The 25,666-nt window shown below is 52.7% G+C and overlaps 2 protein-coding genes across 9 annotated transcripts in view; one reads left to right on the forward strand and one right to left on the reverse strand.

Moving 5' to 3' along the window:
* Nucleotides 1-83: 83 nt before the first annotated feature.
* CAVIN1 (caveolae associated protein 1) lies at nt 84-17,668 on the reverse strand. Its single transcript, XM_074561573.1, has 2 exons — nt 17,029-17,668; nt 84-2,312 (listed from the first exon to the last, which is right to left on the reverse strand). The coding sequence occupies exons 1-2, from the start codon at nt 17,446-17,448 to the stop codon at nt 1,647-1,649; spliced, it is 1,086 nt and encodes a 361-aa protein (XP_074417674.1). The 5' UTR covers nt 17,449-17,668; the 3' UTR covers nt 84-1,646.
* A 4,012-nt stretch (nt 17,669-21,680) lies between these two features.
* The window catches only part of ATP6V0A1 (ATPase H+ transporting V0 subunit a1), a 30,709-nt gene continuing 26,723 nt past the window's right edge, over nt 21,681-25,666 (forward strand). For all 8 annotated transcript variants that reach the window (XM_074561543.1, XM_074561544.1, XM_074561547.1 and 5 more), the window contains exons 1-5: nt 21,681-21,818; nt 22,116-22,257; nt 22,397-22,475; nt 22,769-22,866; nt 23,442-23,570. In XM_074561543.1, coding sequence (XP_074417644.1) covers nt 22,141-22,257; nt 22,397-22,475; nt 22,769-22,866; nt 23,442-23,570 — 423 coding nt within the window. In that variant the 5' untranslated portion in view covers nt 21,681-21,818; nt 22,116-22,140. The remainder of the gene's footprint in view (nt 21,819-22,115; nt 22,258-22,396; nt 22,476-22,768; nt 22,867-23,441; nt 23,571-25,666) is intronic.

Genomic DNA, 25,666 nt, shown 5'->3' on the forward strand with positions numbered 1-25,666 from the left:
GTGGGGCGGCCCCGCGTAGCCCCGGGTGTCCCGTTCCCGGGGTGTCCCGTTCCTCCCCCCGCCATGAACACGCTCCACGCTGGTGCTTTAGAAAAGAGACTTTATTAGTCGCGCCGCTCGCCGGGACGCAGCCGCGGGTGGGTGGGTGGGTGGGTGGGTGGGGGGGCTCGTCCGGGCTCCCGCCGCCCCGGCACCGCACTGCCCTCGGTACCGGCCGCCCCGGCCCCGTCACTCCGCGGGGAGAAATTCCCGCGTGGAAACCGCTCGCGGGAGGTTCCGGGGGTGGGGGTGCCCGCTGTCCGGGGCGCGGAGCCGGGCTCTGCCCCGCCGGGAGCCCCGGGGCCGCCGGTGTCGCGGGGCTGGCGGCGGCGGCGCCGGGACAGGGGAGCCAGGACCGGCTGGATGCACCAGGCGATAAGAAGAAAAATAAATCTTAGAGGAAAAGCGTGTTTATATATTCGTTACGCCAGCGGGAGCAGCTCCCCGCCGCGGGGAGAGCCCGGGGAAGGCAGAGCCTGGCCCGGTGCCCCCTCGCCGTGGTGCCCGCGGGGGGCTGGGGGGGGGTGAAGCTGCGGGGAGGAAAGCGCGGGGGGTGGCCGAAGCCCGAGCCGTGCAAGAGCCCTGGGGAGGGAGAGGCTGAGAGATGCGCTGGGCCGGTGTCAGGGCCGCTGTGAAGCCCAGGGCCTGGCATGGCATCCGTGCATCCCGCATCCCTCCGGGAACCTGGTCAGGGAGCGGTACCCTGCTGCCCATCGCCATCACCCCTGCGGTGTGGAGAGGCCAGACCCAGCACCCCCCCCCTCCGCCGTGCTCCCCGCCCCAGCCAGCACGTTCCCATGGCCACCAGGCCTCCAGGAGCCAGATCAGTAGCCCGGGCAGAGGAGCCTGTGGCCCACACTGCACCTGCCGCAGCCCCAGGGTGGTCACATCGATGGCCCCAGCGCAGCGGGGAGGAGCAGCGGGCCCGGGGGTGTGATGCATACACGGGCACCGGTGGCGGTGCTGGCAGCAGGGTGGCTCTGTGCTGAAGCCGTGCCAGGCACTGCCAGGTAACCCAGTCCTCGGGAGGGCAGAGAGGAGCAGACCCGCCTGCCACGCTGCTGGCTCCATCGAAAGGACTCGCTCAGCTCTTCCCTCCCGCAGGCCGGGGGCATGGCAGCTCCTCTGCTCCCCCGAAGGGCGCCGACAGCCCTCCTGCCTGCCGGGGTGGCCGCGCGGGCTGGCACCAGGGTCCGGCGGGCTGCCTGGCAGGAAGCTTTCTTGACACCGGGTCTTTGCTTATGGAGGACGCTTGAGCTTTCCAGGTGTACAGCCGTTATCTTGGTTTTAGCACTCTCCAGCTGGGCCGGGTCCCCGTCTTCAGGTCTGGTGCTGGAAGGCTCTTGCGCAGCCTGCGGCAGGAATGCTCTCCGAGGGTGATTTAACAGTGTAAGAAAAACAGTCCCGTGTTCCTAACGTTTCTGTGTGCTAAAACTAAAATATAAAATACACCTTGTCCAAGCAGGCAGGGGATTGGCGTCGGCTCTGCAGGGTAGTAAAGATGCATTGTGTACACTTCCCCTGGGGCACCAGGGCAGAGAGATCTCGAAATGTGAATGATTATGTGTTCAGCCGTCGTCCGCAACCCTTCCGTGCTGCAGCCTGTCCTACTCGCTGTCACTCTTGTCCACCAGTACCGCGTCGGACTCCTCCGTGATCTCCAGCAGCGTGTGCATGTCGGGGCTCTCCCCACGCAGCAGATCCGAGTTTTCTCCCTCCTCTCCGCCAACCTCCACCAGCTCCGTAGCTTTCACTTCCACCTCGCCCTCTCTTATTTTCTTGACATGGAAAGTGAAGGGTGGCACTTTGTAGACGGCTGTCTTGGACCTGGCATAGATGGTGTGGTCAGGGGTGAAAGACTTCCTCAGCTTGTCCCGAGAGGTCTTCATCTTCTCTCTCCTCTCGTTAGTCACAATCTTGGTGCCCAGTTTGTTCATCCTCTTCTCCAGGTTGTGGCGGGTCTTCTCCAAGTTGTGGCGGGTCTTCTCCAGGTTTTCCTTGGTCTTTAGCTTAGTTTTTTCCATCTTCTCCTTTGAGAATGCCTTTTTAAAGTCATCCACTCTTTTCATGCCGCTCCTTTTGATGCGCTCTGCCCGTGACTCTTCAATAATCTCTTCAATCTCCACCTCTTCATCCGAGGAGAGCTGGACGTGGTCCTCCTCCGCATGGTCCTCACCCACTGGCACCTCCTCGCCCTCGCCTTCCTTCTCTAGCTTTTCGCCCTCCTTCAGAGACTTGCTGATGCTCAGTTTAGACGGGAGCTTCACTTCATCCTGCAAGACACAGAGCGGAGCCAGTGAGACACACACACACACACACGCACGCAGCCTCGGGAGCCAGCCCCCCCTGCCCGGCAGCACCGCAGAGCAGAAGCACAGCTACGATTCACAGGGTTCATGGCTAAACACACCCAGGCGACGGCAGGCCTGGGCTCATCCTCCCTTAGTGCACCCGATAAATTCCTGTAAATAGGATCTGCTCAACCTGCAGCAGCTTAGGGCTCTGCTGTATTTAAGCTCACGTACGCCAGCTCCGCTCACTCTGGGCTGGTTCCAAACCCATCCGTGACTCCAGCAGTGCAGGACGGGGCCAGCCCTGAAACTGGCGACTTCTCCCTTCCTCCTGTGCCCCTGTCACAGTCCCGTGCCCTCCAGTTTCATCTCCATCCCAGGGTCTGGCCACCGCATGCCCTCGCTCCTGGCCCCGCATCCTGCCGTGGCGGGGCGCAGGGAACCCACTTGGGCGACGTGTTGTCCCTTGGCCCCCCAGCGCCTGCACAGGGTCCTTCCCGTCCCCGCCAGCCCTCCCGCAGGTGGTCTTCTCCTGGTTAGACCGCTGGCCGCCCCCAGCTCTCTGGCCTGGGCAGGCCCAGTCCGGCAGTGGCCATGGACACAGTGCGGTGCTGGGCTGCAGATGGCAGCACAGTCTGGAGCCGGGAGTCCGGCCACCGCACAAACTGTCCTGGCCGACCCCGGTCTGCGCTCAGACTTTCCCAAGGCCTTGCAGGATCCAGATGTGGGGCTGGGACATCTCTTGGGATGCAGCAGGCCACCCTGTTTTTCCCATTTCTCCGCTGGGGACTGAGGGAATTTGTCCGAGCCCATATCTGAAGGTGGCCCCGACTCGCCCAGCTAGGTCTGCAAGGTTACGCTCTCTCCCCTCGGAGAGGAGGTGAATTCATTCAGCTTCTCCGCTCTCCCGGCTCAGCCAAGTTTCTGATCCCAGTGGCAGAGGACAAGCATGTGCCCAGGCGAGGGGCACAGGTCTGGAGTGGGATTGGTTTTCATCTGAGCAGCACATAGCGTGCGTCCCTGCGGCAATGAATCACCTCTCTGTTCCCAGGACAGGCTGGAAATAGCCCATCACTGTGCGAAGCGTCACAGCTGTGCGATTGCAGCCCATGGCTCAGAAATTTATTGCCCGAGTGGTTTTAATCGACGGAGCTGGGCGGGAGAGGCACAGAGCCGCCGAGACGAGTGCTGTCACACAGCCAGCAGCAGCCGAAGGGCAGCGTGCGGGACGGGCGCACAGAGATTGAAGCTGCTGGGCTGAGGTTTTGGGAAAAGGATGGCCGGGCACCATTCCCAGCCCTGGGGCAGAGTGGAGCTGAACGGAGCAAGGTCAGGGGATCCCAGTCCCGCACCAGCAGGAGCAGGGCCCAGGGAAATCAAGTGCCAGACCCTGGGGTACCCCAGGCCCAAGTGCTTGGAGCATGTGGCAAATGCCTGCAGCGACTTGCCATCCTCCAGCTCGGGGATGCTGGGAGCGGAGCTGCCACGTGTCCCGGGAGGGTGAATTTGCCGTGGCATCTCCCGTGCAAGGCTGCACCCTCTGCGTGTCACGCTTGCACAGCAGCAGCCACTGCAGCAACACTAACGAGCTACGCAGATGTCTCAAGCCGGGACACTCGTGATGGTCACACCATCAAAACAGCCACTGAGGCCCGGCCCCGAAGAGCCGTGCTGACGCCAGCCCCGCTGCGGCGCAGGTTTCTCTGGTGCTGCCATGGCGGAGGACATCCCAATCCCTTGTGCAGCACCAGAAGGGACGGTGCGTTCGCCCTGCGCCCCGAGCGCTCTCCCACCACGCACCGACGCGCTGCTGCTCCGGCTGACCAAGGTCACCACGTGCTGCGTCTCCTGAGCCCCTGGACGGAGGCAGGACAGGACGGGGCAGACACGGGGCTGCTCGGCTCGGCCGGCTACACTCTCCCCAGCCCTTCGTTCCCTTACACCACTTGAGACCTGATATAAGCTTATTGAATACGTGACTCTAGCACAGCTTCACCTGGAAAAAGTTTGTGAACAATGAAAAGTCAGCTCTGCAGAGCGCTGGGCTCAGGGAAGGTGACACGGGCTGCAGCGTCCAGGGTCAAAACACTGAGTCTGCCAGGGCAGGGGTTTCATTCTGGGTTTTATCCCTTTGCACTGGGCAAAGCTCTGGATCACAGCTCAGGTCCCGAATACTTTCTGGAGATTAGGGTGAAGCGGCCAACATATGTTTTCTTCATTTGATGAGCCACTCCAGGAGAAAACAATACACACGCTCTCCAGAGGGTCAGGTCACTCCATCGGTGGGAAGGCAGGGATCCTGTTCTCCACAACAACACCTGCTGGAGCAATCCCAGAGACTCCCGGGGACCCTGCCCCGCCGAGCCCAGAACATCAGGAACTCCATCCACTTCCTTCCCTCCGAATCAACACAATGAGCCAGAACAAAGGCATCCCCCTCTCGCCTGGCACGACTGTCACTGGAAGCAGGCCATATCCTGCAAACTCAGATACTTATCGGCCCCTTGTGAGCTCCAGAACATGCGTATGCAGAAAGAAACACCACCTCAAAAACTCCAGGTCTGCCACATAAATAACCTCCTTTCCTTGTATTACACCAGCAAATCCATCTCCTGACTGAATTTTCTGATGTGGCTGAATGTGCTGCACCAGCAACACACCCACCCAACCTCGGCGGCATCCTGCAACTCTTTCTTTACAGCCATGAAGACATGGCCAGCAGCAGCTCCCAGTACGTGGGGCAGCTGGGACAACCCTGTCGGGGTGACGGTGTGGCTCTCTGCCATCCCTGTCACCTCATCCTGAGACCAGCTCCTTGATCCCAACTCCCCCAGGCTGCCCTCACGGACAGACCCACTCTGCTGCTGTCCCGCGCACCGTCCCCGCAGGCAGCTGCCCGGCTCACGGACTCGAGACCCTGCTGAGGCCTCTTTCAGGAGCGCTGCCATTGCTCCAACACGGAGGGAAAGATGGAGCACGGCTATTCCCATGCGTAAGGACGCCTACAATCCCAGCCTCTCCCCTCGAGGCTGTTTCCGAGAGCTTTTCTCCAGCTGCGCTTGGGAAACCCTTTGCAACCCTCACCCGGCCCCTTCCCCGCAAGGCCGGGTGACGGGGTAGCATGCCTGCCACAGGGCTGTCGGGCTGGCCCAGGGCCACCAGATAGTGCATGTCTCTTTCCTATGCCTGGTATAATTCCTGCATTTTTTCCCCCTGACTCCTCTTCAATCTGATTGCTTATCTGAGCCGCAGATAACCAGCTGGGGGACAGCTGGGGGATTTTCAGCGCTGTGTGCCCTGGGTCATTTTCCTGCCCACCTGCATCCCGGAGCATTCCTGCTGGATCTGCGGCTCGGGCTGATGCACGGGACAGCTGGTATGAGAGCAACCAACAGCTCTGGCACAGCCTAACAGGGGCGAGTACGGTGCTGCTGAGCATCCCTCGTGTGCAGCTCCCCACCCGCCCCCAGGCACTGCCCAAACGCCCCCAGGGGTCTCCTCCTCCCTGCCGGGGGGTGTTTCTCCCATGGGGAAGGGGAAGGGGGGTTGCCCAGCATGGGCAGAACAACGCGCCTGCAGACACAGCCCGCGGCGGAGGACGATGGGACCTTGCTGGAACAACCAAGAACCATCCCGGGTCTAGAGGGGTGGCTGTTACACAAACCCCCACTCGGGGCAAGGCACTAGGGTCTGTGCACTTTGTTTCACTCATGACTCATCCAGATGAGCCACATTTTTAACACTAGGCATTCCAACTATATTTTTTACTGGGAAAACACTGACCCTTGAAGTGGGCGAGTCCAAAATCCTGGCTCTTGGCATCCCTGCCTGTTGGGGTGTTCAAACCCTGGCTCCCAGTCAGCAGACAGAAACCAGTGCTGTTCTCTGAGACAGCTTGAATCCAGCTGGCACAAAGACAGCGAGTAAACAAGATTTCTCAGAAGATTTTTATACCAGAAAAATCTTGCCCCGCTCCGTGCTCAAAGCAGAGCTACCCCCAGCAGAAGGACAGGCAGCGGGTGTGCGTGCTGGGACTGAGCGTGCCGACATCTGATGCGCTTCACGTAAACCTTCAGCTCCAATTCAAGTTCTACGTTGCCTTTCCCCGTTTACAGTGCGCCAGCCCCTAGCCCGTGTCACAATCCGCGCCGTCCCTTTGGCACAGGGCTCCCCGGGAAGCGGTTTACTTTGGGAAGCTCCCTCCTGCAGACCCTGTGGGTGCCCGGGGGGTCCCTGGCGCCCGTACCCAGCGCGAAGGCAGCCGGCTGCCAGCTGACGGGGTGCTGGGCTGCTCTGGATTCCTCCTGCTTCAAACAACTCAGAGCCGTTAGATCCGCGGGGCAGAGCGGCCTCTGCCTTGCTCCGCTAAGTGGGCTTTTTTATCTGCCGTTGTTTTCCAGCCCGAGTTCCCCTGCCGTGAGTCACACAGGCCGCCCCGAATGGCCGTGTACACACCGCCCGGTTGCTACAACACATGTAAACACTTCCCCTGTCCTATAAAGGGCCAATGAGAGACAGAGCTGAGCTGCATTCCCAGCCTCGCAGAGCTCTTCAGGCACTGCAGGATCACCAGCAAATCCGGGGAACGTTCCCAAAAGGCGAGAAGGGCTCCTGGATTGCTCTTGAAGAGGCTCTTAGTGTCAGCGCGGAGAAAAGAGTCCCAGAACTCCCAGCCACTCCGATCTCCAGTTTGAAGGTTTAATGGAGGATTTTTCACATGCGCATGCTAATCACATCTGTAATTCATTTCGTTCAGCTATTTTTACGCAATTGCAAGAGCAGGAACAGTTGAGTTGGGTTGACATGCAGCCGTTAACATGCAGAACGTGACCAGCTCACATCCCCAGGCTCTGCTATGACCAAGAAGGGCTGACGCTGGCCGCTGCTGGGTGAGCGGTGCCGGCTGCACCTCCTGCCCCACGCCAGCCCTCCCTCTGCCCACCCAGGGCAGGCCGGGCACGCTGAGGGAGGGTTAAAAGCATCTGGGCAGAAGACAGCCCTCTCGGTCAGATCGAGCCCTGCCAGAGAAGAAGAAGTTCTGCACTCCCGTTGCCACAATGGCTGTTTTGCTCTGCCAGTCCCCAGAGGATGCTGTTGTGTCCTGACCATCCGTCAGAATCAGGGGAAGGACTCGGTCATTCCCGAGGAACGGCAGCACACCTGATTAGCCCCCACCGCCCAGCAGAGCTCAGGGATGTCAGGGTGCCCTGCGCAGGGAAGAGGAGCGCTGCGCTTTCTCCTCCAGCGCCTTGTTGGAACAGGCTTTTTCTGTGGAGATCATAATTGCTACCAGACTTTATTGCTGTATCACAAAAAAACTGCCTTTTTAAAAAAAATATCTTGTCTCTCTCCTTGAAAAGGAGAAATTTCCCCTGGCAGCTTCTCCCAGAGACCCTGATTCCCGGGCTGAGCTCACCTTCGCCCGGCTCCGGGGGAGTCCTGTCCCCCGACCGACGGCCGCTGCCACCCGACGGCACTGCACACACCCACAGTGCAGGCAACGGGGGCTCAGAGTATTTTCTCCAGCAGCCGCACAATAAGAGGAAGGCTAACAGGGCACCGTGCTGTTACCAGCGGCCCCTGTGGCACGAGATAAGCGTTAGATAAACAGCAGTTAAAGTCACCAGCGGCTCCAGGCTGTGGGCGGCAGCTCCCAGTGAACAGCGCTGGGGGCTGCCACCGAACAGAAATGGGTGCTGCAGCCCCTGCCTGGGACCACCGTAGTTTTACGTCACAGTTTGTGTTCTCTGCCTGCCTTTTATCTATTTAAAACAACAACTTCAAACCATTTCACAAACACTTATAAACTCAACCTTACGAGAAGCCTGAGGAGGTAGGGATTATCCGGTCAGTGTTTCAGAAGGAGAAACTGAGGCTCAGAAAACAGGTCGGGTTTACCTAGTCACAGCAGATGCCAACAGAGCCAACCGCTCCTGGCTGCTAGCCCTCCACGCAAGCAGCACAGCAATCCCTCCCTCCCAGATTGCAGAAGTAGTGCACGCCAAGTCCCACAACGCCGGAGAGAAAATCCCAGCTCCTCACCATCCACTATAACTAGGGCAGAGCATGCAGCAAGCAGCAAGCGGATTAGTCAAAAGCGGAGGCATTTCTGCCGACGGAAGGATCAGCCTGGCAGGCTGAAGGTTTGCAGCAGCCCCAAGCAGGCGGAGAGGCAAAAGGCTTCGGAATCAGCAGCTTTCAGAGTTTCAGAAGAGGTTCAAAGCGATCTTCAGGGGTTTCCTCCCGCTGAGGCCCTAAACTGCCGCCTCCTCACATGTCTTCTGCTGATTTGGGCCATGGCACCTTCCGCAGCGTTGGGCAGAGGGAACCGCTCCTGGATACGGCTCAGAGGGCAGTCCCTGGTGACTCAAAGCGCACACTCGGGATCTTCTTGGGCTAAGACGAGGAAAACTGCGTTTCAATGGCCGGCAGAAAGGAAGCACAATGGAAAAACTTACCTGTCCCCATGGCAATCTGGTCAGGAACACCAGCAACAAAGTAATCCAGGTTAGCGTGAGAACAGGCAGAGAGAAAAGGCAGAGGGGGATGATTTAGTAAAGGGAGAAGCCAGGTAGCAAAATCTGACAGATAAGACAGTCGGCAAAGATTCATTAGAAGGAAGAGCGTCCTTCTCTAATTTACGGCAGGTCCTAGGAGATGCAGAACCCCTTCTATGGTTTCAGGCAGGTTTACACTGAACGCTGCCATAGGGCCGGATTCTGCTCTCTTTTCACACTGCTGAGTGATTTGATGTCAGCTGTTCGGGAGAGATCTCCAATTTCCGTGGTGTACCCCAAAGTAGAGTTTGCTTGTGTAAGATTATGAAAAGCTAGTGATTTTAAAACCCCATGTTTATTAATTCAAAGACACAAGCTGGAGAGATCAGAACAGCCGGGTGTGATTCCAGAACTCCATCGGCCGGTTTGTCTGCATACGACCGTACCCTAAACCAACACTGGACAATACCCAGCAGCTTACAGACGTCTGTACCCAGCGACACGGCAAACGCGTTCACCGCAAAAATCAAACCCTCTCTCTCTGCTGAACACACTCTGAGGGCAGGGGGTGGCTACTCAGCATCCCTAGCAGCAGCTGGCATATAAAGTTAACCCCTCCGTATGCAATAGGCATGGCCTCGACTCTTACGTTCCAAAGGTTGGACAGATTCTATCTCCAATAGTGCCAAGAGGTCCATAAAAAGAGAAGCCTCAAGTCCTTAGAGAGAAGACTACTGAATCCCGCAGCAAGAAGTCACCAAAGAGCACTGCTGAGCCAAAGGAAAAGATCTAAAATATGAAGGCAAAAAGCAAAATAGGTTGGGATTAGGTAAATGTTAAAGGGATAAACTATTTCATTCTCAAGTGGTACCTCCCTGACTAGCAGAAGCCTTTCTTCCCTCTGTAATTTCGTGTATTGTGCAATCTTCTTGGCACTTTTTTCTATCAGGTGCATCTATCAGGTGTCCTGGAAGCTACATCCTAAAGGGCTGTACCTTCTTCATTAGCTGGTGAGAATGAGCAGCACGGTACAGGCACTGGAGCCAGTTCAAACCTGATGGTGAAAGGCAAGGGAGGAGCGGCGCGGGCAGAGGGGGAGGCTGCGTTTGGAAAAGTGCTGTTGCCTCCCAGTGAGTCAGAAGAAAGGCAGGGCAGTAGGAAACAGAGAAGTAAATAGATTGCAGAGTGAAAAGGCTTCCCCCACCCCACCCCCCCGACAGCAGAAAAGTTTTGATCCTACTATCGGTCTGTTTGTACAACTGGCTTCACCCTCAGAACTGCTCCTCCCGGATAAACCTGTCTCGACTGATTAATAACTCCAGAGCTATTTCTGAACAGCAAACCAGTAAAGGTGGAGTTTGCCTGACAGACAATATGCAGATAGATCTGTGCTGATATTGACATTTGCATCCTCACATAAAGCTATAGACTAAACATCCTGAATTTTTTTATTCTAAATATTTGATTTTCCCTCACTGACACTGAGCATCTTTGTTTCTGGTCTTTGTCTTATCTTGCAGCTGGACAGTGGACCCACAATTCTTCAGGTACTTTGTAAGTTGTAGAAGATCTTACAGAATCAAGAGGACGACATTATCCCAAACAGGAAAAAAAGAGGGCTAAGCATGTTGCCAAAAAGCTCGTGAGTCATTGCTGTGCTTTATATGGAGAATGCGTATTTTTCTACTCGTTACTTAGGCAGGGACAGCACATCGCGCTCTGGGCAGGGTAGCAAGAAGCAGCTTCAGGGAAGATGCAGGAAGAGCCATGGGTGTCACCAAGTCTGTGCCCAGGTCACGCAGGACGTTCTTTGGAATAGCGGCTGCGCTGGGCTGAGCGTGGTGGCCCACTCCTCCCGCCCGGCACAAAGCGCCTGCCTCCTCTGGAGCTGGGACGGGTGACAGCGCGGTGAGTCACCCGCAGCACGCTCGGTGCCAGCCTTGGGCGCAACGCCGAAGGGCGCAGAGGGACGCCTGCCAGCTGCAGAGCCTTCCCGTTCACATAAAATGGGGGAAACACAGATCGTATGCAGGAGCACCACCTCTCCCACCACGCTCACAGCCTTCCAGTGCTCCGCGGGGCCTCTGACACTGAGCGGCTCTTACCATCCGCCGGTCAAATTCCCACCCAGGTGCCCGGAGAGTAACGGGACTGTGGTTTTCCAGAGAGGCACGGTCTGAGCACTGACCGGCTTCTTGAATTCTTTGGTTCCTAATCCCAGACCCGCAAACTTGGTTACATGCAGCCTTGGAGAGTTTTTCCTGCTGTGTGTCCATGACGGGTTAATTTATTTTTGCTGGGGGCTCGTATCTAGCTTAAGAACGGGAAAATAAGCCACAATCTCACTGGAAACCAGAGCGCTGCAGCCACCCGGCCCCGTGAGCATGGCTGGCAAACTCTGTACTTCGTTACACTCCCGTGAGCAGTGGCCCCACCGGCATCACACAGACACGACGGATGCTCAGATCCACTGCTGATAGGCACAGGAGAGGCCCGAGAGAGGAATATGTGATCAGAAGGAATATTACCTTTGGGTTTACTTTCATGAGCCATTAATCACGCGATCTAACGTACCCCAGCTGGCTGAGCAGCCTCTGGCCCTTTGCTCTGAGACGATTTACTGCTGCACAGCTCCATATGTAACTATAACACTGAAAGGATTTCAGCAACGCAAACAGCCCTGGCGCTAACTGCTTATAAATAATACCTGAGCAATGAAATATTAATGCAGTTCATTCCAGGCAGCAACAGAGAAATCCATGCTCCAGAGCTGTCTTTTGGTAGAAAGACTGATAATCTGCACTAAGAAAAATCCTGGAAGTGAGAGTTATAAACATCCTGAAATATTTTTAAGGTTCAGCCTCCTGTGAATTATTATCTTATAATGCAGTAGTGTGCGGAGAATATGAAGGATTCTTTGCACATCAGGATGTTAACATGGTGCCCCTTAAAATGGATGGAGAATTCAGCGCTGCAGCCCAAAGAAATTGAGTTGGATGATATTTCTCTGCTTCCCCTGGGGTGGCATTTTTTCACCTCTAATTTTGGTACTCCTGTGACCAAAAGCAGGAGAAGAGAAGGGAAGATACAACGGCTTTCTGGGCTGGGACCCCTCTGTTCCAGCAAAAAAGACAAAGAATCAGAGACAAACAGTATCAACTCTTAATTAATTAATGGGTATCGGTTTGTATGATTCAGGTTTTTTTGTGTTTTCTAATGAAGGCTTCATAGAATCACGGAATCTCCTGGGTTGGAAGGGACCTTTAAATGATGAATTCTCTTTGGTTTTGGTACTTCTTTTAAGAACAGAATACAGTAAAAGCAAATCCATCACCAGAGGAATATTCTGTCCCTACCGACCACACCAGAACTGTCATGGGAGGGGGTGTTTCTTGGGATTTGGCAGGTTGCTGATGCACAAACCCACCAGCGAGAAGCTCCCAGTAATTCTCTGCTGAACCTGGGTTAAGGAATGTTGTGGCTACAAAGGGAGCTGCTTTGGGGTGGATTCACAGCAAAACGAAAGCAGCCTTTTCTTTTTAAGTATTATCAGAAAATACTTACAAAACCCACTGGCTGCTGCAACGCAAATCTCTGCAGTGAACCACTGGGAAAACCAGATGCGGCACAGAGCGCTGCTCCAGCCCCAGCGGGACCCACGCGCGGAGCGCTCCCAAGCACATGGAGCCAGCTGCTGTGGCAGGAGAAGCGTAAGGTGCGTGCCCAGCACCCTGCCTAGCCCCAGTACCGTCATTCAAATTTTATTTGAAATTTCTATCTATTTTTTAATTCCGGCCGTTGGGCAAGCTCCACTGAATCCAAAGTATGCGACCCACTCAGGCTGTTCTTTGGGACTGCGGATCACGCTGACTCTCATGAACCCTCTGCTGTCATTAGGCTCATAAGGTTTTTCTTTCAGAATGATTAATTTGAAACAAAACCATAGCTCAGGGCAGCAGACATGCTGTTTAGGAGTTGGAGAGAGGGTGCGGGGGCTGCGGTAGGTGGCTTTGTACGCCCTGTTCTCCCTGCCCCGTGCCTCTCAGCAGACCCCTGAGCTCATGTTCTTTTCCACACTCTCTTTTGAGGAGCACAGACCTAAAAATGAGGCACTTCAAGTCTGGCCTCGGAATCTGTCGCATTAATGCGTGGGTTTGAAATTCATCCCTCCTCCCCACGATCGACAATCTTGTTGCTCTCGTCCGTATAAGGCCCCCTCAAGGCACAAAAGCCGAGCTGTGCTATTTATATTTCCTAGTCCAGCCCTACCTACCCTACACATTGTATGGCTGAGATTCCTGTTCTGCCCAGCTCTTGTAACCGCCCGGCCCTTCCCGGAGAAACCCCACTTCTCCCGGAGTCACCTGAAGAGCAGAGGAACCCACGGAGCCCCCGGATCTGTGCGTGGGGAGCAGCCCGTCCGCACACCGCCGCCAAGGGCCGCTCTGTCCACCAGAGAACACCGCACACCAGGAGCCAGCCTTCCCTCCGGCTCGGCCCCGCAGAAGCCTCAGCATAAAGGACCAGCTCGTTTTCGAAATTCAGCATTCGATATATGCGCAGCGTGCTGCAAGCATGCGGATGTCTGTAAGAAAATCAGGCCTTTGACATTTGCGCTAAGTTTAATTGCTGAAAAACGTTCGGAGGAAAAATGCCATGCTTATGTCAGCACTGACACATGCCGTTCTTCAGACGACTGCGGCACACTGTCTGGTTTTAGAGCAGTACCTGTTTGCACGGGACATCCGTTATTTAATCGTGAACTGTAGTAACCAGCCCCGGATTCTCGTATCCTAAACCCAGGAGATTTGGGATGAACTCCCTTTCGTTTGTTTTTATCAGCAACCACTCTAACCAAATTTGTTGGTGTCCTGATTTCTCTGAAAGACGGGAGCCCAGGACGTGTGGCACAAAGGCGGCACTGAGGAGCTCTGTTCCCAGGGGCTGCTCGGAGCTGCACGTACTCACTTGACATCAGACTCTTCAGGAAGGCAAGTCCTGTTTACAGTGCGGGTCCTGAACTGCTGTTTACACAGCAGCTCCTCAAAAGTCTGGCACCTTTGGTTTTGGTAAGCTCCTTTTCAAAACGAAAAGGTGTGGTAATTTGGAGGGGGGTTGGTTTTTCAAATTTTATTCTCAAGAATTGATCTAATTCCCTACGTTAAGTCAATACAAAAACTCTTACCAACTCCCGGCAAAATCAGGTAAAGGTGTATTTGAGAGAGTGAGCAAGTGAGAAAGCACATCCACATCTACGTGTGACTGCGAGTAACGGCCCGTAAACATTCTGCTTAATGCCCCACCCTTAGTTGGCCCCAGTGAAAGTGATTTCCAGTTCAGCACTTTCTCCCCCAGATTTTGAAACCCTGCAGGCAGATGTGCTTTAGGCTCATCTCGGCAGGTCAAACTTCCCGTGAACCAAATTTGATTTTCATTTCCTCCTAATCTAACAGCGAGCAAAATACAACCCCCACGAGTAGTTTGACCTCTTCTCCCAAGGTGCCAAAAGGTCCTATTTGCACTCCTGAAATAGTCCCTCCGTAACTGCTGGAGACTCGGTATTCGACACTGAGAGAATGATCAAACATCTACAACCAGTAAAGAACTGATTTAGCTTTACCTCCTTTTATTTCTTCGTACCGCAGAATCAGGCAATATTAAACCCCTATAGAGCACGACTACTGTTTTACTCGGCTATCTTGCTTGAAAATAGCCACCGCTGGGTTCATGTAATACTTTATGTCTCTTAAGATGAGTTTCTCTCTTGTTCTCTAAAAGAAAAGACTAATAAATCTTTGCATTTTTAGCTCTAGCAACTGCAAATGCAGTTGCACAGCAAAGTTAATCACAGCTTTCCCAAAGCAGGTTTTTCTGAGTTAGAAAGTAGTAATAATGTTGCTCACCATAGGAGAATTAATTACATTTTCAACAAAGTATCTAACACAAACCTCCATAGGTGGTCGGTCTTGAGAAGTGAAACACCGAATTAGGAAAGAGTTATTTTGCCGTTACTTTTTTAAATGATAGACAGAGTTTGGAAAACACAGTGAAGTTTCCTCTTTTAAACTCCCAGGGTGGAGCCCATCATAAAGTTTTGGTTTTATAGACTCTTGAAACATCTTTTAAAAATTTCGTGATTATTAATACTGAAACACAGAAGGATGTTAGTAAACAGGTAACCCAGCGGGGATCAACAAGGCTTCTTGCAACAAACAACATTGTTCAATATCAGTAAAGCAGCTGAACATCATCCTCGGTTTGATAAATGCCTTTACAATGTACACACAAAAATATCACTTCTTTCTGTAGAGAGTTGTATTCTTAAATAGGTCAGCATTATCTGTTGTTGCATCTTATCTTGTTTAAGCACCAAATTAAGAGCTAATCAAGAGTTTCTCCTCCAAAAGAGACCTTCGTTTGCCTGAGCAGTGTCCGTCACAAGCCTGCGCGCTTGCTGCCACCCCTTCGGTGTCCCCAGAGCTGGATCCTCACCCTCTGAGGCGAGGGGTGCCCAGGCTCCCCGCGCAACCGCCAGGATTTCCGTGGGGGCGCAAAAAGCTCCATTTCACATAAAATAAACCTGGAGAATTTCTCGCTTGTGCTCTGTGGCCTCCCAGTCAAATCACATGCTGGGAAATTGTTCTGAATTACAAATCATTCTTTTTTCTTTTTTTTTTTTTCCCCTAATATCTTCACGATTCACAAAATCCCTGCCACAGTCCCTTGTCCGCTGATCCCCTCGGAGGCTGCTCTGTCCTGACTACATCAGCAAGAGTATCGCCCCTGATTTCCTTTAGAAGCACGATTGCCTTTTCATATTCAAGGAGAAATTCTATTCAATATTCATAAGCAACAGCAAACCGAAATGAACAGCTCACAAAATGACAGTCTGACAATGTTTAGGATGCTTCCAAAGGATCTAGAAACTTGCCAGCTTCCTACCTATTTCCGTAACCCACAAGGAATGTTATGCTTAAACAATCCCCTTCGCTCTTCTCATTTTGCAATTCTTGTTGCTTCTGCAGTACGCGTGGAGTTCTATTTTCTTTTTCCATAGTTAGACCTATCCTCCCCCAAAAGCCTGATACAAAGAGTAATAAATATATATATATATAACTGGTTAGGTTGCCCGTATGATCTCAATAGGCTCGAGTATTTAAGCCTTTCAGGCATGATAAAACTACAAATGCTTAAGCTCTGAATCAGAGAGTCACACAGGCCCCTGCACTGGGTAGATTCCTGAGCCTATTATGATCAGCTCTCCCTCCAAACGCTGTAGTAAGAAGTGTTTTCCCTTTTTTTTTCTGGTTTTCTCTCTTCCTGTAATCAGCACTGGATGCTTCTCTATTTGTCCCTGACGCTGTCTATTATTAACCCAGAGGCTTCTAACTGAATCGTTAACTATTTCACTCACTCTTCTTCCGTGGCCCAATGCAAGAGTTCACTCTGCTAAGGAAGACTGACTCCAGACAGGAAAACTGACAGAAACATTTTCCTCTCTTTCTTCTTGTTTAATATTAAAGGAAAAAAAAAATCAATGTTTAGCGCAGGGGTTGAACATCAAGCAAACCAAAGTTGTTATTGAAACCAGACAACTAGAAGATTCAAGACTCGCGGGTTGCAGAAAAAAGAACGTGGAAATCTGTACAAGCACAAGGGCAAAGGCAGACCCGTGTACCAGGGACCTCAAGGAGCTGTTCTGTATTTTCTTTAATGTCTCTGTCTCTCCTAGTCAGTGAGATTAACCCTGATGCTGGGCTTACTGACTCTTGTTGTTACCAGTTGCATGTCACAAATCTGAAATATTACCGCTCTCCCCGTAGCAATACACATGTTGCCTCTCAGTAGAAAAGACGCTGGCAGACAGCTCTACAATACTGCCTTCCAGACCCCAGTGCATTCTTGTTCTTTTTTTAGCTAAGCAGTAAAATCTGGTTATTTTGATACTTCTGCTCCATTGCAAGGAGTGCTTGGGGCCATTCTCCCCATCTTTGTTAAAATTCCTGTTAAATGTAGCAACTCTTATTAAACCTTGTCTTAGATCCCGTAGAGAATGTTAAATCATGAATGAGCGCGCCACTTTGGACCCACCCCCACTTGGACCACCAGTCAGGGGAGCTCGGGAGAGCAAGGGACTGACCACGCAGTGTGGCAAGAAAACACCCACTGACAGGACATAACGCCGTGAAACAGCTCCTTACCTGATAGATCATGACTTTGAAGTTTCTGCGTTTCAGGAGCTCCGCTTCGTTGGCCTCCAGCTTCTTTATCTGCCCAGCTTGCTTCTCCAGGTTCTGCCGAACGGTTTTCACATTGACGCTCACCTTGCGCACTTTTTCCAGCATCTTGTTGACGGTGTTGCTGGTGGTGGTGTGTGCCTTCGTCAGCTTGGTTAACTCGCCCTGGATGCTGGTCACTGCGCTATCCATCTCTTGCTGTCTCTCCTCCAGCTGTGTTTGGGTCAGCTGGATCTGATCCACTGCTCCAATGATCTTGTCCAGAAGGGTCAGCACCATCACACCATTGATCTGGTCTGATTTGATGGGTTCTTCAGGCGCTTGCTCCTCAGAGGCCTCGGAGGCGGTTGGTGGTTCGATAATTTGCAAAGTAGTATCCTCCATGATCGCCTGGGAGTCCTGGCTAGCAGAGCCCGGAGAAGCTGTCACTGCAGGGAGAGAGAGGAGGGAAAACTAAACCCGAGCCTCAGCTAAACTCTGCGCTGGGAGAGACGCCAGAAATGGAGAGCACAGTGTGTGGACGTCTGTGCTGAAATTCAAATGGCACAGCTCCGCAAAGCCGGCCAGTGAAACTGCCCTGCAAAATTTTCCAGGCTTGCAGGTCATTGGCTGACTCCACCTCAGCTATATAAAAGGAGCCCGCTGCCAAATGCCTGACGACCCACCCTTTCTGAAATGATTAAAATAGTTGGAGGGGAGGCGATGGCTTTGCATGCAAACACAGGCACTGCTCGGCGAGGAATGCAAAGCTCTGAAACTACAACCGCCTCTTCTTTACCGTAACTCTAAAGGCACTATAAGTAATGAGAGGAAAAAATAAAAAACCTTGAGTAAACGGCTCAGGGAAGCTGCTGGAATGAAAGTAGCCCCATCTGGGCACAGCTGTACACATAAAAGGAAGGCTGGTTTAAACAACCGCACACGTTAAAGGGCAGCTGAAAAATTCGGATCTTTTGCCAATACTTAGGTTTTATTTCCAGGACTACGAGAGCTTCAAAGAAAGGCGACAATTAGGGTTGAGTAGTTATGGGACGTAACTTCTGGATCATAAAAATGCACACTCCCATGTGTGTGAATGTACACAACAGACATACACATGATACACACAGTGTGCACCATGTCTCTACGCAGATTTAACACAGAAAGGATAAATACAATTCACTCCTACAGCGAAGCAGCTGGCCATTCCCACCTAGAAGCAGCTCTCTCAGCTCTGCAGTGCTCCATCCACCGACAAATCTAGCCACTAGACTTCCAAACGTGCGATATGCTTCAGCATACGCCACGCAAAACTGTACTTGTAAGCAATGCCCAAATACATCGTGTTACATAAGGCTTTATTGGTAAAAAAAACCCCAACTAATTGTTTCAGAACTTAATAGAGTACACGCTGCTTTGGAAAACATAGGGAAGAAATAACGCTTATTTTGCTCACTTTTAACCTCAGTATTGACACAAAGCAATTCATAGAGTCTCATACAGTGTTGGCAGATGTTTATGCCCTGTGGAACCATCCTCAGCGTCCTGCCCTAGAGACAGGCGGGAGGTGCTACCAAAGGCTGTCTGCAACAGCCCGTCAGGAACGAGCACGGGAACGGGAAGAAGAAAAATTCAGATCTTGAGAGTCACCCTGGGTGAGACCCCTCTGCCACCGGTGTTGGCTCGGCCAAAGGAAACCAAGCCCCCACGGGCAGGGCTGCCGCGAAGCCTCTGCTGGCCTGGGCGGCGGAGAGCCCCCCCAGGCTGAGCTGAAGGCTGTGGGCAGACTGGGAAGGCTGCAGCTTCCCTCTTGTCCTGTAGCCTTGACAACAAGCAATTCATACTCGGCACATCCTGCCTCCCACCGGGGTCAAGCCTCCCCTTGCAATTTGCCACAGGCTGGCAAATAAAACGAACGCTCACAACGCTGGGTTTCTCCAGGCTCTCCGCCTGCCTCGGGACAATGCTGGGAAACCCACGCCGCACAAAGAGATGTACAGGAACATTGTCTAACGATGAATGCTCACGGCAGTCAGCACTTTCCGTGCCCTGTGCTCTCCACCATGTGACAGCTCCCTTTTTACCGCCGCTGTACCCGCACTGCACCATTCATCTAGATTTGGGTTCGCTGTGCCTCAGTAAATTGTGCTGTGCAGCTTCCACAATAGGTATTATGTCATGTAGTAAAAATAGGTTGCTTTTCTATACCCTGTTTTTTCCTGGAGGGACCTTTTTTCCTGAGGATTTATTTCCAGTGTTTGCTGCTGATGAGTCAGTTCCATGAAAAAAATCCTGACTCCAGCCAGATAGCATTGGGCTCTGCGGTTGTTTCTCGCTGGGGATATCTGCTTCAGAGTGGATTTCCACAGACGTCTCCTGTGAGTTTTCATGTATGGGTCCGGATGCAAGCGGAGCAGTGCGCTCTTTCCAGATCTGCCATTTATTCCGTGTACGACTTCATTGCGATCTCTGCCTTTGTTTCCCCATTTGGGAATAATTAAAAAAAAAATCAGACTGAGTAGGTCAACCTAGATAGAATCAGATAAAACAAGAGAACAGGAATTTGTATTTGCTCTTGATACTCAGTAGAAGGTATGAAGGGCCGCGCTCAGGTCTTGCTGGGCACGCAGCAATCACACCCCAAGCTAAAATGCGATGAGTAATTTTCTATATTAGGACTAACTTCATTTCAGCCATTTTCTGCCGTGGAGACATACCCGGAAAAGCCAATAGGTGGCAAACCTCAGCTCACAGGACAGTGAAATCCACCTCAACCTCTTCCAGCGTGAGCAATTTCTGGCTGCTCTCGTTGCACGGTAGATATAGTCTGATCTTTGGCTCTTCCATGTTTGCGCGATGCATTAGATACTACTGATCATTCCAATATCCCAGCGATTTTACAGCGCCACTACTGAATCCCTTGTATGGACATGGAACAGACAGTCCAAACAAAAACGAGCGTATTTCAGCCTCAAAGAAAAACTTTGTCGGACATATGCAGGACAACAAAGGAATACAACGTGCAGCATCTGCTCCCACATCGGTCTGTGGAAGTTCCTGTGACTAAAGGAAACCGCGCAGCTCACTAACTTCTTAAATAGCAAGATACAGCTGCTTAGGGCCTGGCAGAAATAAGGAATGGCCTGGGCTTGCAGTGGACAGACTCTGCTAAACTTCACCAACTGCAGTTGACAAAATTTGTCCCTTCACCTGTAGCTTAAGTACAGAGGACATGGACTGGACAGAGACAAAGAAAGAAAATTGTCCTCTCTGTTTTGCAAGGACCTGGGGATAAGTACCGGGGAGGAAATGTGCAGTATGTGTGCAACTGTCAGTGCTGTTAGATGCATCTCACAGACCATGAAAATTCAGTTTTATCAGCCGCTGGCAGTGCAATGCATTTCTCAGTCACCAAACTAATTTAATGACAAATTAAGATGTTATCTGACCTTCTAACTTGCTCACTTTCATAACTGAGAGACGTCAAATATCGGAATAAAAGCAAAACCTGAGAGCGTTAGCAGCCCTACCACTGCCATCTCCACCCCGCAGCACCACCACCCTCCCTAACACAGCCTGAATCTGCTGGCGCAGGGTGTCGTTCGCCGTGACGGCAGCCCCCCACGCTGACCCCTGCCATGCCCTTAGCTCCTGACACACCTGCAGCTGCTCCTTTGTCCCACGGGAGCTCTCAGGAGCAGTGACAGGGATTTGCTCTTCCAGGCTGGAGCAGCACCCACCCCCCCACCGGTGCCCCTCTGTCGCAGCACCACTAATGAGCACACAGTAATTACTCTGCTCCAAGGGAGGCAAACGGCCGCCCAGGTCCCGAAGGGGAATCTCACCTCCGCTTTGCTGCGCACCACGAGGGGCTTTCAGAGCAAAGACAACCGTGTGAAACGGGAGCTGTGGTTAAATCATATTTTTGCTACTGCAAAAGCTCCTCTCTGAATCATATTGAGACCAAGCACTTACTCAAAGACACGGTCAGCAAGTAGAAGTACTGGGAAGTTTACTGTATTTTAACTTAAACGGCTGTGATTTTTGGCTTCCTTCCCAACAAACCATGTTTCCATTAACAGCCTAGTGCAGAAACCCCTGACCACAGCGGGGTTTTCTTGTATTTCACTGGATTCCCGTGCTATGAAGGGCTGTACCGGAGGAATGGCCTCCATCGCTGGGTGCTTGTACAACACTTGGGTTTAACCCCAAAGAGCTGGTTTTTTGCTCCCTCACTTCCCACATTTCCACTGATTTCAGCACGGAAACGCTCGCTTGGGGCCAGCGGAAGGGAGCGGGCGGCGAGGCGGGGCCGGGCTCGGCGGGGGGAGGCCCCGGGGCCGCCCCCTCCGCCCCGACCAGCCGCCCCGGGCTCCCCGGACCGTACCTGTGGCCGCCGCTGCTCCCCGCGGCCGCCTCACGGAGAGCGGGGCCGGGACACGCCCTCGCGCCTCGGCCACGCTGCCAGTGACGTCACCGCCTGCATCACGGGAGCCCCTGCGTCACGCCAGCAGCCCCTCCAGAGAAGCGGGCGAGCCGCGCGCCCGGGGGGACCAGGAGCTCGGTGACCGGCCCGGCCCCGCCCCATCCCGCCCCGCCGCCGCCGCCGCCGCCGCCATCACGTCCGGTGCGGTCCAGGCCGAGGCGCGCCGTCGCTAGGAGACGCGCCCGCGTGACCCCGCCCCGCGTGCGCGGTGACGTCAGGGACGGGAGCCGCAGCGGATCAGCTGGTGGTAGCTGCGGCGGCGGCTGCGGGCGGCGCGGGGCGGCGGCAGGTAACATGGCGGTGGGGCCGGGGCCGGGGCCGGGGCCGGGGCCGGGGCCGGGGCCGGGGCCGGGGCCGGGGCCGGGGCCGGGGCTCGGGCTCACTGGGCCGCCCGCCCGCCCTTCGGTGACAGCGGGGGCCGGGGCCGGGGCCGGGACCGAGACCGAGACCGGGACCGGGGCTATGAGGGGGTGGCGGCGGGGAGGCCCTGGAGGCCCCGGCGGCCCCGGCGGCCCAGCCGGCCCCTGCTGCCGCCCTGTCCCGGTTCTGACGGCCCTGTCCCGATTCTGACGGCTCTGCTCCTCAGAGCCCGCGGCGGAGCCGGCGGCACCATGGGGGAGCTGTTCCGCAGCGAGGAGATGACCCTGGCCCAGCTCTTCCTGCAGTCCGAGGCCGCCTATTGCTGTGTCAGCGAGCTGGGCGAGCTGGGGAAGGTCCAGTTCCGCGACGTGAGTATCCCCCGGGCCCGGCCCCGGCGCCAACCCCGGGCCCGGCCCGCTGCGGCGGAGCGGGGCCTGGTACCCCCAGCGCTCGCTCCCAGGGTCTCGGGGGTGCCGGGCCGGGCTGAAACCATCTCTCTCTCTGCAGCTGAACCCGGACGTGAACGTGTTCCAGCGTAAATTCGTTAATGAAGTCAGGAGGTGCGAAGAGATGGACCGAAAACTCCGTACGTTTCTCTCTGGGGCTGATGTGGCTCTGGCTCGGTAGCTTTTAGAAGGAAAATAGTACAGGCTAAACCTGCACGGCAGCACTAGAGAACAGGGTGCTGAGGAGGAGCGAAGGCCGCCCTTCCTCTGTGTGTCAGCCAGCAGGGATCCCCTCCCTGCCTCAACCAAATCAGAGGCTCTCGGAATAGGAGGTGAAAGAATTCACAGCTGCTGATGGGGCTGGGTGGCGTTACGGTGACAGTTTGACATTGAAGTATCCTTTTGGTTAACGATAACAATTCTGTCTCTCCAGGGTTTGTGGAGAAGGAGATTAAAAAGGCAAATATTCCCATCATGGACACTGGGGAAAACCCGGAGGTGCCTTTTCCACGTGACATGATTGATTTGGAGGTAATGATGTGTGTTAAGACTCAAGTAGTACTTGAACGTAGATGGAAACAGGGGAGATTATCTCCGTTGGTAGACACATGTTGAATTTAGTGGCAAAGGTGCACTAACCATAGTCCCCAGCCGTCACCTGAAACGGGAGCTCTGATCGCTCACATCAGGTTGATCTGGATTCACGAGCGTTGTTTTGTTTGTGTGTTTATCCAAATACAGTTAGAAGTGAAGGTACTTCAAAGAAATTTCACCCATTTAAAAGAGTCAAAAACCACTGGAACTGCATGGGTCATGGTGGGTCCGTCATAAAGTTTATAAGGGGCTTTAGTGATTTAAAGAACGCCGTATTAAATCCAGCTTATAAAAGACTGGCTGAGCATGAAAAGTCTCAACGTTGCCTGAAGAGAATGTCACAATCTGGAGCTGTGTGCCACAGCAGACTGGCGACGCATCTGTAATTGTACGCAAATCGTGTGGGAATGTAAAGCATCTTGCCTACTTTCTTGTTTTAATAGACTTAACAGCAGTTATTTATGGAATTGCTTTAAGTCCTTTTTCTGTCCTCTTCTTTTCCCATCTTGCAGGCAAACTTTGAGAAAATTGAAAATGAGCTTAAGGAAATCAACACAAACCAGGAAGCTCTGAAGAGAAACTTTTTGGAGCTGACAGAATTAAAATTTATACTGCGTAAAACTCAGCAATTTTTTGATGAGGTCAGAATACGGGGGGCGGGTTAACACTTGGGCAGCTGGTTCTTCTCCCACAAATTACCATTTTTATTCTCAAATGTATTTTTAGTTGCTGTTTCGGACAGCAGGATCATTTTTATGCTTTGTTTAAGAAAGCTTCTTAAATTATTTGCCATTTTTCATGCAGTGCGCATAGCTACCCATGATTTACCTCTTGCGATGTTGTTTTGGGTTTGTTTTAGCTAAGAAATGGTTTGTCTAAAAATTGTGTAAAACAAATGAGATGCTAGTGGTTTTAAAAGCACACCAACAGACCAAAAACTTGGTGTTACAGTGAGCGCTTTCTTCAGTGGGTAAGCGTTTCTCTGGAGCGTGTGCAGATAAGCAGTCGTGCCTCGCTGACACAGAGATACGACAATCAAGCTTAATTTCTCTTCAGCCTTTGAAGCGTTATATGGAGATTACTCATTAGGGTCATAACACAAAGTCCACTGAAGGATTAGATTATTTATTTATTTATTTGAGCCCTTGATTGAACCCTAAAGTTTTCAGAGGTCAGTTCTGGAGCGAAGCTGCCGTTTAACATCTGGAACGTTTTGTGGGAGCCCGGCTGGGCCAGGCACTGGACCTGAGAAGGGCTTCTCTGATGTCATTTATACAGACATAAAGCCTGCGCAGAAGAAGGCGTAATCCTTCCGCGTAAAGCTTAAGTATCTCAGAGTCTAGGGAGTTTTCTCAGAGAGCTCCTGTGTGTGTTTTTGAATGGTAAGGAAGTGGTTTTGCTGAGTACACGTCCTGTTTCCCCTAATCCAAGGATTTGATCAAAGAGTTCTTGATAGATCTGGCTTCTGGCCTTTACAAAGGCTGTGATCAAGTAGAGCTGGGCTCCTGCAAGCTTCAGACCGTTTATCTAACGGTTTGGTTTTTGTTTTTCTGGCACAGGATGCTGCCTGCTCAGGCATTGAGGGTGTTCCTGTGCCAACACAAGTCGTAGTCACTGCTGACATAGATCCTGCTACTAGTGTGATCACTTGATTGGTCATGGGGTTGGTTTCAGTACAAAAAAACCCTTGTCTTCGAGTGTTGAATGTTCACTTACAAGTGTCTCCTTGGACACACAGCGTTAATCTGGTAAGCTATTACTTACCTGCGCTAAAGGTGCCGCTGCCCGCCTCTTCTGAGTATTGAGTAAAACCGCGTACAGTGAGTGCTGTGCGCTTTTTTTATTAATTACGGTCCTCTCTGGTGAGAGCTGCCTACTGCTTTTCTTCAAGTACAGTATGATCATAAAAAATTTAAAGATCAAACCCAATTTTCTAAACAGTCTGCGTCAGGCCAGCACAAAAAGGAACTCACGTCAGCCCTAAGCGAACTGGCCACAGAAAGTTCAGATGTGTTCCTGCTCCTGTTTGGTACCTGTTTTCTGTAATAATAAACCAAAATACAACAAATACAATGCCCTGCTGTATGTAAAAGCAGACTGAACAGCTCATGTGTGAAGTTCATGAAAACATAAGTGTTGAAAATTTAAAACTCTTTCCGTTCACACTGCAGACAGCTGTGTGAGCCCCCGGCTAGTCCAGGGCTTTGAGGCTGTGCAGTCCCGTTGTCCCAAAGTGCCGATCGCTTCATTTCTTCCTGCTGTCGTTTGCACAGTACCTTCAACACTTGAAGACTTCAATAACTTGTAATTAAGATTGTGTTATTCATAGTAATAAGTTGCACAAGAAATGGCTCGCTCTCCAAAGTACCTTACACTTGGCGTTTGCTCCGCTCTGCGGAGCCTGTGCGCTGCGGGGGGAGGATGGCAAAATTGTTTTCACTTGTTCTTCTTACCATGGTTCTGGTCAAAACAGCCATTTCTTGTCTCAACGTACCATGTTGATGATTATGCTCCTTTTCTCAGTCTTCTTGTCTTTACTTATGAAGAACAGTATGAGCTGGAGAGATTTCTCTGAAAGCTTTGCCTAGAGTGTGAGCGTAAAAGAAGACTGGAAAAGTAATGGTTAATGGCATGCAGTTCCCCCGTCTCTCTCTCCTCTGACTCTTCTCCCCATCTGCTTTTTTCTCTTTGTTTTGCATCTGTCATTCCTGTCTGGGCTCTGGGTTAATAAGTTAGA

The sequence above is a fragment of the Larus michahellis genome, chromosome 18 (assembly GCF_964199755.1).
Source record: "Larus michahellis chromosome 18, bLarMic1.1, whole genome shotgun sequence".
NCBI classification, from domain to species: Eukaryota; Metazoa; Chordata; class Aves; order Charadriiformes; family Laridae; genus Larus; species Larus michahellis.